This window comes from Spea bombifrons, chromosome 3 (assembly GCF_027358695.1).
Source record: "Spea bombifrons isolate aSpeBom1 chromosome 3, aSpeBom1.2.pri, whole genome shotgun sequence".
Taxonomy (NCBI): domain Eukaryota; kingdom Metazoa; phylum Chordata; class Amphibia; order Anura; family Pelobatidae; genus Spea; species Spea bombifrons.
The window spans coordinates 58,297,290-58,315,426 of NC_071089.1; the positions used below are offsets into that span (position 1 = coordinate 58,297,290).

General features: G+C 42.6%; 1 protein-coding gene across 1 annotated transcript; it reads left to right on the plus strand.

Moving 5' to 3' along the window:
* The first annotated feature begins 1,031 nt into the window (after positions 1-1,031).
* Positions 1,032-18,038, plus strand: LOC128483973 (amine sulfotransferase-like). Its single transcript, XM_053460294.1, has 6 exons — positions 1,032-1,185; positions 1,605-1,813; positions 3,785-3,911; positions 8,263-8,357; positions 11,726-11,906; positions 17,788-18,038. Exons 1-6 carry the CDS (start codon positions 1,032-1,034, stop codon positions 17,901-17,903), a joined length of 882 nt encoding a protein of 293 aa, XP_053316269.1. The 3' UTR covers positions 17,904-18,038.
* Positions 18,039-18,137: the final 99 nt, after the last annotated feature.

Consider the following 18,137-nt stretch of genomic DNA (forward strand, 5'->3'; position numbering starts at 1 on the left):
AGGTGCAGTTGCAGGTAAAGGGGAATGTAAATCCTGGGGGCAGTGATTATTAATGTATTATTTATAACAGTATGGTGATATTCTCTGAATGATTAGAATGCCAATGAAGGCAGAGAGTCGTTCAAAGATCCGGATCTTACAATGATCCGGATCTTACAATGATCCGGATCTTACAGTGATCCGGATCACTGTAAGATTCGGATCCCTGTAAGATCCGAATCTTTGAACGACTCTCTGCCTTCATTGACATCACTGGAGGCAGGGGGGAGGATTCATAATGAAAGGGGCGGGGCCAATCGTTAGTGTGCCTGCACGGAGTTACTGGAAAACAGTAACTCCGTGCAGGCACACTGAGTGATCCGAAGATTCGGATCATGAATCGGATCATTTCAGTGAACGAATCAAAATGATCCGATTCACTTTAATGATCCGAACTTCCCATCACTACAACTTACCTGACTGAAGACACGCGGCCTGACAGTGGACTCTGTCTGCTGAATTCCCGCTGCCAACTTTCTCCACCCACTTCACTGAACGGGGCTGGCACCGCCCCACAAAGGTAATTGAGCCGTTCTGACGCCGCCCACGAATGTTATTGAGCGGCGCCGGCTGACTCAATTCAATTTCAAATCGACAGGGGCGGCATTTTAAGAATCCACCCCTGTCGATCCGAAATAGAATTGAGTCAGCTGGCCAACGCGGCTCAATAACCTTCGTGGGTGATGACAGCCCCGTTCAGTGAGGTGCACTGTCCCGGATTGAATCCGGGACATCTGGTTCCTAATTCGGCGGGGGGGCAACAGGGGGGGCAAGGAATAACCTTGCCCCCCTGTAGCGACGCCACCGAATTCAATCCAAAGAGATAAATAACAAATCTGAATATTGCTCAATGTGCAGAGTCCAAATCCTGTAAGACTGCAACTCAAGGGCAGGGCTTGCATAATATTCTTTATAAAAAGGCTCACCCCTTTCTTGCTATTCAAACTAAAATTATACAGCTTGGATTTGAGAAATAGAATTTGTGATAGAAAATGGCACAAGAAGATGGCTTTTATGATCCTCATCTTTTTGAACATAAAGGAGTATATTTTAACTGTGACTTGACAACAGTGGAATACATTGATTCTTTGGAGCATTTTGCAATTAGAGACAGTGATGTTGTTTTGGTTACCTACCCAAAATCAGGTAAACAATCGTTTGAAAAAGCATAAATTAATGACCTTAAATTATGATTTTCTGCAGGATGGTTTATTAAATTAATTGAGCAAAAAGGTCCTTTTGAAGGATAAGAATGATAATATAATGTATTTCTTCATAAGTTACTTGTTTACTGTGAATATTGGACCACAGCTGTGTGAGAAAATGTTTGTGATTGATTAGCCCTCATCATGCATCTTTTTGTGCTGTGTATGGAAAATAGCAATTAAATAAACGGTTTGTGCTATGGCTAGGGGTTAAGCTTTAGAATTAAAGATACATCTTAAACAACTAACTTTGCACAGGATTATAATATCAAAGGTACGGGAATTCCATTTTCCGTTGCATGTTGAATGTATAATGCTAATATCGTCCACTAACAGCATACAATGTATTACCTTTTACAGGAACAGTTTGGACACAGCAAATTCTAAGTCTAATTTTCAATGAAGGTCATCGGAATGGCACAGAGGAAATTAATAACATAACTAGAGTCCCCTGGCTAGAATATAATATATATAACATGGATTATGACAACCGTCCCTCTCCTCGCCTTTTTTCCTCCCACATGCCTTATTACCTAATGCCAAAAGATCTGAGGAACCGGAGGGGTAAAGTAAGTACATAATTGTTTACAGGATTTTTGCCATTGTAACAGATTTGTTTAAAATAATTGATGAAATGAGAGAGTGTAAGATACGCAGTGTAGAATATATCTAATGGTAAGAAAAAGTAAATGAATCCTCTGGATTTACCTGTTTTTCTGCATTCATTGTCCAGAAAATGTGATCTGATCTTCATCTACACCAAGTCACAAGTATAGACAAACACAATGAACTTAAGCTAATACCACACAAACAATGATAATCTTTCATGTCTTTATTGAAAAAACTCATTAAACATCCACAGTGCTGGTGGAAAAAGTAAGTGATCGTTTTTTGGCAGCAATAACCTTCAACAAGCGCTTCCGATAGCTGTGGATCAGATCTGCACAACATTCAGGAGGGGTTTTAGACTGTTCTTTTTCACAGACTTGCTTAAGCTCAGCTATATCCCTAGGATTTCTGGTGTAAATGGCTCCACAGCATCTCTAATGGGTTATGGTCTGCACTCTCACTGGGCCACTCAAAAAGGCAGATTTTCTTTTTTTAAAAGCCATTCTGTACTAGATTTATTTTGATATTTAGGATCATTATTTTGCTACATTGTTCTGCTACCGAGCTAGCGGACATTATCCTGTATGATTCCTTGATAAACTTTGTAAACATGTTGTCTAACTGTGGACTGATGAACATGTAAACTTTTTTTTGAGGGAGGGTCAAAGTAGCTCAGTGGCAGCTGGTAGGTAATTCCAGTGGGGGTTCACAATATATAAATTTTGAAAATGAAATGTACATTTATGACGTAATGTACAGGTTAAAATAAATTTCCCTAAATGAACCCTAAAGACCTCATCAACCATACCTGCCCCTAAATTAACCCTAAACACCCCATCAACCATAACTGTCCCTAAATTAACCCTAAACACCCCATCAACCATAACTGCCCCTAAATTAACCCTAAACACTCCATAAACCATAACTGCCCGTAAATTAACCCTAAACACCCCATCAACCATAACTGCCCCTAAATTAACCCTAAAGACCCCATCAACCATACCTGCCCCTAAATTAATCCTAAACACCCATCAACCATAACTGTCCCTAAATTAACCCTAAACACCCCATCAACCATAACTGCCCCTAAATTAACCCCCTCCTCCCCTAACTTACTGTTAGATGAGTTGCTGAGCGCTGTGGATGCTATAAGGAAAGGGGCGGGGCCAATCATCAGTGTGACTGCAGGAAGGGACTGGGAAGCAGAAAGTTGTTAGCACCGCCTCCCTGCTGGCATCAGTCACTGGGGAGGGTGGGGAGACTCCAAGCTGGGCAGTAAGTGTGTTGGCTGGGAGCAGATGGCTAGGAGCTCCTCCAGCAAAGGCTGTGCGAACGGGGTTCAAATGGGCGTCTCAGCCGGTGCTTTAGCAGCAATTGAGCCAAATGCATAGGCACAGGCAGGCTACATCAGGGGACAGGAGGCTTCATGGCATGTGAACCCCAAAGCGCAAAAGGAAAACAAAATTAGATTAAAATGTATTTTTGATGAATTTTGCAATTTTTTTTCCCTTTTGCCCTTGGGGGTCCATGTGCGCATGTGCTCCTATGGAGGAGCCTCCACTGAAGACACACCTCTAATCAGTTTCATTGATTTGACTCCAGGTTTGTTAACTTCTGACTCCAATTAGCTTTTTTTCAAGTGATGTCTCTCTCCTACTTCTTCCACTGGGTATGTGAAACTGCAGTATACTTCATATGAAATGTTAATGTATCAGATGTGGTCCTTGTGCATTGCAGTTTCCAAATGTTGCAGCAATTAATTTCCAAGTTCAATGCTCCATCTGGTGGATAGATATAGAGTGGTGGGGAGTTGGAGGGAGCATGTGGCTATATTTGCTCTCTGGGCAAAAATGTTTTGGCCCTCCTATGAGTTTGAGGGTATTTAAATGTTTTGCAATTAAGTATTAACAGAACATTATTTGTATTTCCAGGTTATCTATGTATACAGGAATCCAAAAGATGGTTTGGTGTCATTTTATCATTTCTATGAACTGATGGTGAAAGCAACAAAATCAAAGAGCTGGGAGGAATTTTTTGAACGCTTTCTAGCAGGCAAAGGTAATTTTTAATTAATAGGGTGAATTGTATGTTGTGTTTTGCATATGAAAAGGATATTTTCTTTGCATGTGTGTGATGTTTTATGCATCTTATATATTACTTATAAACCACTACTCAGTGATGTTTTTATGGGATCACTGCCCTAGGTATGGTGCAGGGCAGCTCCCTCAGTTGACCCCCAGGGCCTTTCACCACCCTGAGCATCCTCTCCTCGTGCCCTGAGCACTGAATTTAATAATCTATGGAAAAGACATCATATTTTCTAAAATGGGTACCCAAAATGTTAAGTATCTTTTTAAAGTTTTATGTTTAGAAAAAGCTAAAAAGTATAGTTTTTAAATGTAATACATATCAATGTAATACAATACTGTTAATTAACACCTGGGTTGTCTACCTTCACATACAGTATGTCTTTGTTTTGCATTTTTGTCATGGAAATGGTTGACACTAACAAATAGCAGACTCATAAGGCAGACAATGTAGTTAAAGTTACAGAAACATAGTCAGAGGCAGATAGATGAGAGGGTGTCTGGTAGTGAGAAGAAGTATGGCTCATAAAGCCTATAAAAATGATTTATGAGTGATTTATAGGAATTCATCCTCTAGATAGTGGGTTCTGACTGTTGGAGAGACATTAAGGTTATATTTCAGTAGTAATTTTTAACTATTTCATAGAGTGTAAGCAGTAATTTAGATTTCTGCCTGATAATGAGATACTGATAAAGGTTTGTTCTAACAATACAAATATGTACATTTCCATAAGGCCAAGTCAAAGGGGAGCTGCAGTGAGAACAAGAATTTGGATACTACACAATCATTTGTGATTATTATCTCTAATTATAGGGAGTATATGAATGTGTGAACCTCTAAAATACTTATGTAACCAGATGTGAAAGAGGTCTAAAAGTGACCCTCTCATTAGTTATTTATAAAAATTGCTTTTATCACCTAGCAACCAATTACCGTATTTGCTCTTATAAGAGGACCCCCAAAAATCTGAATATTAATTTAGGAAAAAAAGAAAAAGCCTGAATATAAGACGAAGCTATAGGAAAAAAGTTTTACCAGTAAATGTTAATTAATGTAAACTATGTAAACTATTTTTTTAATACAGTGGGGCAAAAAAGTATTTAGTCAGCCACCAATTGTGCAAGTTCTCCCACTTACAAAGATGAGAGAGGCCTGTCATTTTCACTATAGGTACACTTCAACTATGAGAGACAGAATGAGACAACAAAGTCCATAAATCACATTGTCTGATTTTTAAAGAATTTATTTGCAAATTATGGTGGGAAATAAGTATTTGGTCAATAACAAAGGTTCATATCAATACTTTGTTATATACCCTTTGTTGGCAATGACAGAGGTCAAAGGTTTTCTGTAAGTCTTCACAAGGTTTTCACACACTGTTTGTTGCTGGTATTTTGGACCATTCCTCCATGCAGATCTCCTCTAGAGCAGTGATGTTTTGGGGCTGTCGCTGGGCAACACGGACTTTCAACTCCCTCCAAAGGTTTTCTATGGGGTTGAGATCTGGAGACTGGCTAGGCCACTCCAGGACCTTGAAATGCTTCTTACGAAGCCACTCCTTCGTTGCCTGGGCGGTGTGTTTGGGATCATTGTCATGCTCAAAGACCCAGCCACGTTTCATCTTCAATGCCCTTGCTGATGGAAGGAGGTTTTCACTCAAAATCTCACGATACATGGCCCCATTCATTCTTTCCTTTACACGGATCAGTCATCCTGGTCCCTTCGCAGAAAAACAGCCCCAAAGCATGATGTTTCCACCCCCATGCTTCACCGTAGGTATGGTGTTCTTTGGATGCAACTCAGTACTCCTCGACAACACGACGAGTTGAGTTTCTACCAAAAAGGTCTACCTTGGTTTCATCTGACCATATGACATTTGCCCAATGCTCTTCTGGATCATCCAAATGCTCTTTAGCAAACTTCAGACGGGCCCAGACATATACTGGCTTAAGCAGGGGGACACGCCTGGCACTGCATGATTTGAGTCCCTGGCGGCGTAGTGTGTTACTGATGGTAGCCTTTGTTACTTTGGTCCCAGCTCTCTGCAGGTCATTCACTAGGTCCCCTCGTGTGGTTCTGGGATTTTTGCTCACCGTTCTTTTGATCATTTTGACACCACGGGGTGAGATCTTGCGTGGAGCCCCCGATCGAGGGAGATTATCAGTGGTCCTGTATGTCTTCCATTTTCGAATAATTGCTCCCCCAGTTGATTTCTTCACACCAAGCTGCTTGCCTATTGCAGATTCAGTCTTCCCAGCCTGGTGCAGGTCTACAATTTTGTTTCTGGTGTTCTTCGACAGCTCTTTGGTCTTGGCCATAGTGGGGTTTGGAGTGTGACTGTTTGAGGTTGTGGACAGGTGTCTTTTATACTGATAACAAGTTCAAACAGGTGCCATTAATACAGGTAACGAGTGGAGGACAGAGGAAACTCTTAAAGAAGATGTTACAGGTCTGTGAGAGCCAGATATCTTGCTTGTTTGTAGGTGACCAAATACTTATTTTACCGAGGTATTTACCAGTGAATTCATTAGAAATCCTACAATGTGATTTCCTGTATTCTTTCCCCCCATTCTGTCTCTTATAGTTGAAGTGTACCTATGGTGAAAATTACAGGCCTCTCTCATCTTTTTAAGTGGGAGAACTTGCACAATTGGTAGCTGACTAAATACTTTTTTGCCCCACTGTAAAAGCTATGATTGAGAAAAGTATTTTGTTTTTAATTCCTTTTATTTTCCAACCTGCCCCCCAGTTATGCACATCTGCCCCCAGGCTTGTCACTCTGCCCCATAAATGCCTTAAACCCCCTATATGCCTTTTAACCCTCTAAATGCCACTGCTCTATGAAATGCCTTTTAACCCTCTATATGCCACTCTGGCACTTAGGGGGTTAAAAGGCATATTATGGGGCAGAGTGGCATATAGGGAGGCATAAGGCATTTCAGGAGAGCACTCTGCCTACAGAAATGCCTTATGCCCTCCATTTAACACCCCCCAAAAAAAATTCTTACCGGTGCTTCTGACTCCCCGGTGTTTTGTCCGGGCAGCGTGTAAATGCCTATGTGATTCATGTAGGCAACTTCCGCTGCAGCCGGAAGGGGGTGCGGTTAGCAGCGGGCGTTGTCTGCGTCCATCGCGCATACCTTCCCCGGCTGTCAGAGAGAATTCCCCGGTGAGGGGAACTCTGATCTCTGACAGCTGGGGAAGGTCTGTGCGATGGACGCAGACAACCCCCGCTGCTAACCGCACCTTCTTCCGGCTGCAGCGGAAGTTGTCTGTGCGAATCACGTAGACGTCTACACGCTGCCCTGGCTACATACCGGGGACTCAGAAGCACCGGTAAGTTGGGGGGGGGCAGGAGGAACTAGGTCCCCTGCAGCGCTGCGGGGGATCTGGATCTTAGTCTCATAGTCAGACCTTTTTGAGGTCTGATTATAAGACGACCCTGATTATAATACGAGGGTTTTTTTCAGAGCATTTGCTCTGAAAAAACCTTGTCTTATAATCGAGCAAATACGGTAATTGGGCCAATCTGTAATAGCATTCCTTTAACTGCTATGGTGGTGAATTGAACCTTTGCACCAGTATCACTTTGTATGCATAACCTCCAGTTTCAAGTGCAACACCATTTCTTCACTAGTTTAGCTATAAAAAGGCATTATTCATTTTAAGTAGGACTTGGTTTCACAATAAAAATAATATTTAACTTTGGAGTCAATATAAAAAGTGAAAAATGATCTGTTCCTCCTAATTGGACCATTTCATTGTTTGCTATAGTGGCAACACTGCATCTCAAGCTTAGCACCTATCAATTTTTTCAGGTTCAATGCAAATAAGAACATGTGCAATTGCTTGAAGATAGTGGTCTGTGCAGACTAATTACCTTCCCCATCATGTTAATCCTTCAGCTTTAGGTATATCTGTGTTTCAAAACCACAGTAGTTGTAGAGAATATCTAAAGTAAAGAATGTATCCAAGCAGCAGAACAAAGTCAATAGTCTCAAAGGTTATACAAAGATTTGCATAAATGTTCACACTGGAGCCAACAACTGGCCACTAAAGGTTTGTGAGAGTTGGTTAAAATAGGCTCATTCCCTAGTTAGAAGGTTTGCAATACACATTTATCTTAGTTAGGAAGAAAAGCTAGAGAGTTGCAAGAAAAAAGTATACATGAAAATCTGGTATAAAAACTTGGGCATCAGCGTCACTTTTCCACATAACCTCATAACTATGTCCTTGTAAACAAAAGACAGAAAAAAGTGACTATTTGTATTCATTAAAATAGATGTTTACTATGCAGTTTATTTCCCCTTATGCCTTCAAGTGGTAGGTGGTTCGTGGTTCGATCATGTTAGAGGCTGGCACACCAACAAGGATGATTTTAATATTCTTTTTATGACTTATGAAGAAATGAAAAAGGTAAGTGACTGTTCACCATCCCAGACTGAAACCGTGTATATTGTGTATATGCATTGTATACCAAAGTATTCTAGCGTCAACTGTCTAGAGTCCATCTGTCACAGCTAAAGCTTGGCTAAAATTGGATCATTCAACAGGACCATGATGCCAAGCACACCAGCAAATCTAAAATAGAATGGCTGAAAAAAAAAGAATAAAGGTGTTGCAATGGCCCAGTCAAAGTCCTGATCTCAACCTCATTGAAATGCTGTAGGCGGGACGTAAAGAGAGCTGTGCATAAATAAATGCCCGCAAACCTCAATGAACCGAAGCAACGTTTTAAAGAAAATTGAGCCACAGTGTGAGAGGCTGATAAAGTCATACAGAAAACAATTACTTCCAAGTTATTGCTGCTAAAGTTGGTTCTACAAGCTACTGAATCATAAGATGTTTTTCACACATGGCTTCTCCATTTTGGCTTTATTTTTGTTGAATAAATCATGACACGGTGTAATACGTCATGTGTTGTTGTACATTTCAGGTTGTAATTACCTAATTTCTAGGCATCCTAAGGAACAGATGTCCTGATTTGTAAAGCCATAGAATTTAAAGAGAGTGTACAGTAGTGGCCAAAAGTCCTGAGAATCACACAAGTATTGGTTTTCACAAAGCTTGCTGCTTCAGTGTTCTTAGATATTTTTGGCAGACTATGGTACACTGAAGTATAATTACAAGCATTTTGTAAGTGCCATAGACTTTTATTGACAATTACATTGTTTAACCCCTTGTTGACAATTGACGGTCTGGGCACGTCACATGAAAACAAACTGTTAACGATAATTGATGCACCAGGAAAGTCATCTACGTTCGCTTTCTCCACCCAAATGGTGTTGCTGTAATCCAGGGGCCAGAACATCAGCCATACACTGTATGGCAGCGGACGGCTGTTTTAAAACGATCGACGATCGCCTCCCAAACTTCAATGGTGTCGCTAAAATGCCTCGATAGCGAGTCATTCAGCGACACCAACACCCATCCCAGGACGCGCTGTGACCTCTCCTGAGAGTGGTCACAACAGCCACTGCGAGTTTTTGCCAAGTGCAAGATGGCAGCGCGTCCTTTCAAAAAATAAAGGAGAACTCTGGCTCCACTTGCAAGTTGAATACAGGTACTGCATTCAACCATGCAAGTCAATGGAGCCCAGTTTTCTAAACACAATGTGATTAGTAAAAAAAAAAAAAAAAAATAAAAAATTAAAATGGTAACATGTAAAAATAATTTCCCACTGATGTCACCATCAGGGAAATCTTCCAGTTCCAAAAAATGTTTTCGAAAAAGGCAAAAAAAATAAATTATATATAAATATATATATATATATATATATATATATATATATATATTATTTATATATATATATATAAATATATATATATATATATTATTTATATATATATATATTATTTATATATATATATATATATATATATTTATATATATATATATATATATATATATATATATGTATATATGAGCCCTAAGTCTTAAAATTAGTGCTTAATTTTCTCACATGGAAAGAGTTAAAATACTGGCATGTTTAATGCCCATAGGGTGTCTACTTTTAAAAAATGAATGATTTGATGGGCTAAATTGAAGTGGCCGGGTTCAACAATGTCCCAATTAACACACGGGGAAGGATGACCATATGTCTAATTTCCAATTAGAAAAATGCACACATCCCAAATGTTGCTTTTTATCCCCCAACCAGCCCGACAAACCCATGCATGTGGGGTATCACTGTACTCATGTATGTTGCACCCTATTATAGGCCGCACCCTAAAAGTTAGGTGCTTTTTTAAAATTTAAATTTTTGAACACATTAGTGGAATAGTAAAACAGTATTCTAACTAACAGACTGTAGTATTTTATTACACACAAACAGAAAACCAATAGCCATTTTAATGCACCTTACTTATATAAATATATACTCCTTTGGCCCCAGATATGCCACTCTGCCCCCAGATATGCCTCTCTGCTCCACCAGATATGCCTCTCTGCTCCACCAGATATGCCACTCTGCCCCCCCCCAGATATGCTGCCACCCTGCCCCCTCCAGATATGCTGCCACCCTGCCCCCTCCAGATATGCTGCCATTCTGCCCCAGATATGCTGCCACTCTGCCCCCCAGATATGATGCCACTCTGCCCACTCCAGATATGTTGCCACTCTGTCCCCTCCAGAAATGCTGCCACTTTGCCCCATCCAGATATGCTGCCACTTTGCCCCATCCAGATATGCTGCCACTCTGCCCCATCCAGGTATGCTGCCACTCTGCCCCCATCCAGATATGCTGCCACTTTGCCCCATCCAGATATGCTGCCACTCTGCCCCTTCCAGATTTGCTGCCACTCTGCCCCCCAGATATGCTGCCACTCTGCCCCCCAGATATACTGCCACTCTGCTCCCTAGATATTGACCCCCTAGACTTACCAATGCAGACTCCTGGGTGTCCAGCGCGTAGACAACTTCCGGTACCGGCACTTCTGCTGTGGGAAGTGCCAGCAAGGGAGATTGTTAAAGCACATCGAGCAGACGTGCTGGCAGCGGAGGTTGTTTACGCGCATCGCCGCAGCCGGTGCACATCTGTGCGATGCGCTTAGACAACCTTCCGTGCCAGCACTCCCCCCCTGGATAGTGCTGGCAGGGGAGGCTATCTCAGCGCATCGCTTAGATGCCCACGGCTGCCGGAGAGTAGGATCCAGGTCCCCTGCAGCGTTGCGGGGGATCTGGATCCTAACCCTGCTGCCTGCCCAGCGCCCAGAACTGCATGTTCCGGCCATCGGGCGATACGAATCGCGCATTCCTGCTCTAAACCCGGAATATAGGCTGCACCCCCACTTTAAAGACTTAAAGTGGGGGAGTGCGGCCTATATTCGGGCAAATACGTTATATAGGATTTCTCTATTAATGTGTAATTTGGCTGAGTTTGATTATTTTTGACTAAATGGCACCAGGCTGACCCAAGTCAAACCAGTGCTTTTTTAACAATTTTGGACTGGCCTGGGGAGACATGAACACAGCAGGGTCATGTAACCCAAAGTTACGTGATCACAAAGTAAAATGAAGCTGCTCGCACAGTGAGGTAAGTCTGTGTAAGCGTTGCCCCCGGGCCAGAAGGTTCCCACCCTGCCTACACCCTTCAGTGGACTTAACGCAGAAAATAATACAGCACTGTCATCTGTGTACAGATTAGATATTAAGTGAAAAAATTTTGCTAAATATAGCATTTTTGTGTTTTGTTTATATATTAAGCCAATAACTTAGATGTTATTGATAACACAGTACATACCTTGGAACATACTGACATATACAATAAATGTTTTTTGTTCTAGGATTTGCGATCTGCTGTACTTAAAATTTCTGCATTTGTCGAAAAAGAACTTGACGATGAAGACGTGAACACCATTGTGGAAAAAGCAACATTTAAGAACATGAAGCATGATCCACTAGCAAACTATACATTTCTTGGAGAAGACATTATAGGCAAAAGCGAAGGAGGGTTTCTCCGTAAAGGTACCATACAAATCTTATAAGTTTTATATTTTCCTAGCTTTGCGTATGAAAATGTGGATTATTATGCATTAAATCCTTCTTTACTACTCCCACCAGCAAATAGTTAACAGAGAAAAAACGGTTGAACAAGAAATATATAACACAGGTGTGCAATCAAGGTGAACTCAGGTAACCAATCAATAAACAGCAGGTAGTATAAGAGCAAAATCGCCCCATATATCATCCTCTTTCCCTCTGCGAACTGGAAAAAATCTTGTAACCGGGAATGGCGATGAACAGGAGATTGCTAGCTGTGCTGTAGTCTATAACGCTATAACGCTATAATGCTATAACGGTATAAAAAACAGGGTTGGGTTAATAGGGTGGGATAATATTCGCCTCCTGTCTTTAATAACATCCACATTTTCATACGCAAAGCTAGGAAAATATAACATTTTAAAACAGACAGGAGGCTTCATATTATGCATGTTCAACGCTATGATCTAGCCAATTATGTCACAAAATTACAGTTGAAACATGGACCTCAGGCTTAAAATAGAAAGTTCTGAAACTGGAGTCTGAAGACCAATCAGGGGCCTTAATGATGTCAGCTAAGGATCCCCCGGCTCGGAAAACCTTAAAATACATCACACTCCTAGTGGAATAAGCCCCAAATAGAGAGACATCGATGCTCGACATCTCCATGGTAGTTCTAACCCATCTAGCTAGGGTCGTCGTAGAGACAGGGAGAAAAGGTTTACGAAAAGTGAGAAGAAGTTGAGGAAGAGTAGGATTACGAAGGGAAGAAGTTGCTGTCTCGTATGTTCTAAGGCAGTGAACTACACACAGGTCAGGGTGGTCAGGAAAAGACGGGTTAAAATACAGATGAGGTATGTCTGAGAACTGAAAAGGAAACTCCAGATGGAGAGAAGTTTCGGGAGGTGAGGTCTAATGCCTTCACATCAGAAACTTGTTTGAAGGAAATCAGGCAAAGGAGCATGGTGAGCTTAAAGGACAGTAGTCTTAGAGAAAGAGAGTCATTAGGTCCCCAGGATTTCAAAAGTTGCAGGGGGCGTTTGAACCGAATACCTCGCATAAGTTTACAAATCAGGGGATGTCAATCGGGGTGTGTTTGGCAGAAATGGCTGATTGATATACATGTATATGCATATACATGTACATGTGTGCGATATGCCTTACCCATATCAAATTGGAAAGAAAATGAAATTAAGTATGTGGACTATAGTGGCATGTGTGGGGTCCACGTATCTCTCCAAGCACCAACGAACCCAAAGTTTCCAGGCTGATCCGTAATTGATACGGGTACCCGGAGCCCAGGCGTCTGATAGGATGTTCTTAGTCGAGTCCGAAAGGCCTCGATTAGATGAGATTGACCCAAAATCAAACATGCCATCAGATGTAAATGGTTGGATAGAATCAGTGGATGGGGTCTCCTGCAAGGGTCTTGGAGGATGTGGTCGTGTGACGGGAGCAATCTGGGTACATCTATCATCATGCAACCATGGTTGCATTGGCCAGAGAGGTACTATGATGGCTATGGTCGCTCTCTGGGATGTCGTGTGAAGGAGAACTCAGGGAATCGTGGTGAATTGCTTTCCTGTTCCATTTGCAGACGTGGTGAAGCCGCCACGAGAGTTCTTCTCGTGTTTCTGTTGTCAGAGGGATCTCGTCTGAATATCCCAGGCCCTCCCTCAGGTGTTGGGCCTTCAGGTGTTGAAGGGCCCGGTAATGTAGCGGGGCCGGGAAAACAGCCTGAATGGATGCTGAGAGGAGACCCACAATGCGAGCTATATTGCGTAGCGAAATTAAATGTTTGTTGAGTACTGAACGCGTCTCTTTGCGAATAGTTTTTAGCTTCCGAGGAGGAAGACTGAGTGTGGCAGAATGAGAGTCGACCAGGAAACCTAAGAATTCCATTTCCCGGGAAGGAATCAAAACTGATTTCTTCTCGTTGATGATGAAACCAAGGTCCGTAAGTAGAGAAATGGTCCACCCCATATGAGTGCGTAGTGGATGGCAGTCTTGGGACATGATGAGTATATCGTCTAGATAAATTATAAGTCATATGCCACTGCTCCTCAATAGAGCGACTACTGGTTTGAGTAGTTTCGTGAAACACCATGGTGCTGAAGATAAACCAAATGGTAAACATGTAAATTGTCATTTCTGGCTTTCCCAAATGAATTGGAGGAAGTGTTGGTGTGAGGGATGAATGGATACCGTCAGGTAAGTATACTTTAGGTCTATCTTGATAAACCAATCGTTGAAAATTAACAAATCGCATATAAAATATTTTTTTTAAATGTTGGTATTTGACATAATTGTTTAGATGTTTTAAATTTATGACAGGTCTGTAGCCTGCATCCTTCTTTTTTACTAAGAAGATATTGCTCACAAAGCCTGGAGTGGCAAGAGGGACTTGAATAATGGCCTGTTTGGATGCCAGATCGGTAATCTCGTTGTGGAGTAATAATTGGTCGTGTGTGGAGAAATGAATGGGACCAGGGGGTGTCACCTGAGTGGGTTCGGTTATGAATTCTATCAGGTAACCTTTGATGGTGTTTAAAACCCATGGATCATGTGTGATCTGTTCCCATATATGGAAAAAATGACTGCCTCCCAAGTTTACTGGGGAAGAAAGGGGACATGTTATGGGACCTACTGGTTGATGTTTTGGATCGTGATGCCCCTCGGTATCCTCGGGACAGCCAAGGTCGGCTTCTTTGCGGAAAAAAGGGTGAGGTTTCAGAGGTCTCCTTGTACTGTTGGTAGGATGAGGATCGAGAGCCTCTGGAGCCGTATCTCTGAGATACGGCCCCTGCCTTTCCGAGCCTTCCCAAAAACCTTTGGGTTGAATGCTTTTTTAATAGAACTTTGGGCTTTATCGAGGGATGTGAAAATATTCACATATTTCCCGGTATCTATTATGAAAGATTCCCCAAATAGGAGACCTTCCGCAGAGGGACCCGGTTCATTTTCAGCCACATGTGTGAGTTGTTGGTCAATCTTCATGAAGATCGAGCGTCTACGCTCGACTGATAGTTAGGAGTTTGCGTTGCCTAGGAAACAAATAGCCCTTTGGAGCCATCCTTTTGCCATAATGCTGTTGTCAACAGATGTATCGGCCCTCTCTGCTTCCTCAACAAATTCAAATATTTTTGCCAGCGGGCCTGTTATGTCCAACCTTGTCCTGGCATAATTTAAAAGACCTGTCCAGGCCTTTGTAAGGATTCTTTCCTGATTTGGACAGGAAACGGACCATAGTAGGATCCAATTCAGGGGTCTGCGCGACTTTATTAGGTAAGGTAGGCCTGGAGCATTCAGCCCTTAATTTGTTACGTGTTGTCTTATCTAGAGGCTTTCTTAGCCAGGTCGAGAAATATTTGGAAATATGAGTGTTCGGAATCCACTCGGCTGAGCAAGGGTGAGCAATTAACTCTGGGTCAAACAATGGTTGCCCTTTTGAATCCAGTAAAACTGGTGAGTTTTTATCTTCCCCATTATGAGGGTCAGTCCCTTGAGCCTCCGAGTCTGATGAAGTGGGAGGCTTGTATTCCGAATCATCTGAATCTGAGTTAGAATCAGAGGAATCGGTAGATGAAGAGATGAAATAGGAGTCAGGTTTGCTCCTTAAAGCAGCCTCACGTGCCCGTTTGTCTTCCTCACAGGTAGAGGGTCGTGTGAAGGGTTATTTGACACCTTTGGTAGTTTTACGCTCGGGGCGTAAGGTCTGTTCGTCATCTTTAGATTGTCCCCTATGCTTTTTAGGCGATTCTTGGGGTGCGTCAATAAAACAATGACGTCTTTTCTGGGTGGCCTTCCCAGACCTCTTCATGCCAGTGTTTAGCTGGCGTACAGACTCCTCAGCTGACCAGAAATGGTCAGGGGGGTCCTGTGGTGTGAAGTATGTGAGGTACTAGGTGTACCTGCAGTGGAATGGGCAATGGCCAATGCCACAGATTGGGCAATGGAATCCTGAAAAGAGGCCATGGCAGAGGCAATTTCTGAAGAAACAGTTTTATTAACTATTGAGTCTAAAATCCTCTGGAAGTGTTCCTCATTTACAAAATCCCCTTCAGGGGAAGGAGAGGGGTTAATGTCCTTAGAAGGCATATTAGAGCAACCTTTGGACATGAGGGAAACAATATAATAGGGGTTACTAAGTCACAGAATGGCAGAGTAGGGAGAAAGAATTACTAAATCCTGAGGTAATCCCAAAACTCTGACGAAATGAGCGGGAGAACAGCTGACAACCAGCTGGGGGGGGGGGGGCTGGTCCACAATGCTCGTGAGTACGAGGGGGCGGAACCAGGTGTGTTAAACTTGCAGTCATGTAATGCAGTGAAACCAAAATACAGACGGCAAAGAGGTATAACAGTCGGGGGGTCAGCCCGGTCAGTGTGTGGAAGAGAAGGAAATGTGAATATGTATTGCACAAACTAGCAGATGTCACAGTAGGTGAAAATTATATATTTAGGAAATGCCAAAATAGTAATCTAGTAAATGTGCTGGATACTTACCGTATTGGCTCGAATATAGGCCGCACTTTTCCCCCCCACTTTAAGTCTTTAAAGTGGGGGTGCGGCCTATATTCGGGGTCTAGCGCCCGACGCCCGGGACATGCAGTTCCGGGCACCGGGCAGGCAGCAAGGTCAGGATACAGATCCCCCGCAGTGGTGCAGGGGACCTGCATCCTACTCTCTGATATGCTCAGACAGCCTCCCCTGCCAACACTTCTCACGGGGGGAGTGCCGGCACGGGAGGTTGTCTAAGCCCATCGTGCAGACGTTCACCGGCAGCCGCAGCCGGTGAACGTCCGCACGATGCGTTTTACCCCTGCCCACAAGACTTACCAGAGCAGACTCCCGACTGTCTCGCGGGGCCGGCGGGGACATCTACGCAATACGCGTATACAACTTCTGGTGCCGGCACATCCGCTGAGTGCCGGCACCGGAAGTTGTATGCGCGTATTGCGTGGGTGTCCCCCGCCGGCCCCGCAAGACACCCGGGAGTCTGCTCTGGTAAATCGGGGAGTGGGGGCAGAGTGGCAGCATATCTCGGGGGGGAGGAGGACAGTGGCAGCATATCTCGTGGGGGGGGAGGACAGTGGCAGCATATCTCGGGGGGGAGGACACTGGCAGCATATCTCGGGGGGGAGGACAGTGGCAGCATATCTCGGGGGGGAGGAGGACAGTGGCAGCATATCTCAGGGGGGAGGAGGAGGACAGTGGCAGCGTATCTCGGGGGGAGGAGGACAGTGGCAGCATATCTCGGGGGGGAGGACAGTGGCAGCATATCTCGGGGGGAGGACAGTGGCAGCATATCTCGGGGGGGGCAGAGTGGCAGCATGTCTATTAAAAAAACTTTTTCTTTAAAAAAGCACCAAACTTTTATATATACGGGGGCGGCCTATATCCAAGCCAATACGGTATCTGTTCCAGGGAGCAAAGAAAGAGGATGATATATGGGGGATCTTGCTCTTATACTACCTGCTGTTTATTGATTGGTTACCTGTGTTCACCTTGATTGCACAACTGTGTTATAGATTTCTTGTTCAACTGTTTTTTCTCTGTTAACTATTTGCTACTGGGAGTAGTAAAGAAGGATTTAATTTCTAATATGAAGCCTCCTGTCTATTTTAAAATTGTTGGTTGTTGTACATTGCTTGACTGATTTAAGTCCCTTCACTGTAGTCCATTTACTTAATCTATGTTTCACATAATAAGTAAGTACTCCAGGTTTGTGTTTTTAGCAGAATATTTTTGATACATGATATTTTTGATACTTTTTAATGTTAAATATAATTTGAAAACTATTTTACAATATTTTTTAATGTGTTCCTGAACCAATTATATCATTTGACTCTATGGTACCTTTTCAGGTACTGTTGGGGACTGGAAAAATCTGATGACAGTGGCACAAAATGAAAGGTTTGATCAGTTATACAAGGATAAGATGAAAGATTTGCCAATCAAATTAATCTGGCATATTGACTGAAAAGAAGATTGAATAATACATCGTGATACCTGTTTTACTGGATACAACTGATATAAATATGAATTAATGTTCAGATAATTTGAAAACATTTTTGTCTATAAAATGTATTAATTTGCAATGTATTAAACAGGTTCTAAGTGAGACACCTTCTAGCTGTCCTTTGATTGTTTAATACTTCTAATTTTTAATGTCTCAGTGGCGCCTTATACAGAGCTGGTCTTAGTCTGGGGCACC

Coding starts and splice junctions, on each gene's coding strand:
- LOC128483973 (XM_053460294.1), top strand. CDS start 1,032: ATGGCACAAGAAGATGGCTTTTATGATCCTCATCTTTTTGAACATAAA. Junction 8,358..11,725: donor CTTATGAAGAAATGAAAAAG/GTAAGTGACTGT, acceptor TTTTTGTTCTAG/GATTTGCGATCTGCTGTACT. Junction 11,907..17,787: donor AGGAGGGTTTCTCCGTAAAG/GTACCATACAAA, acceptor GTACCTTTTCAG/GTACTGTTGGGGACTGGAAA.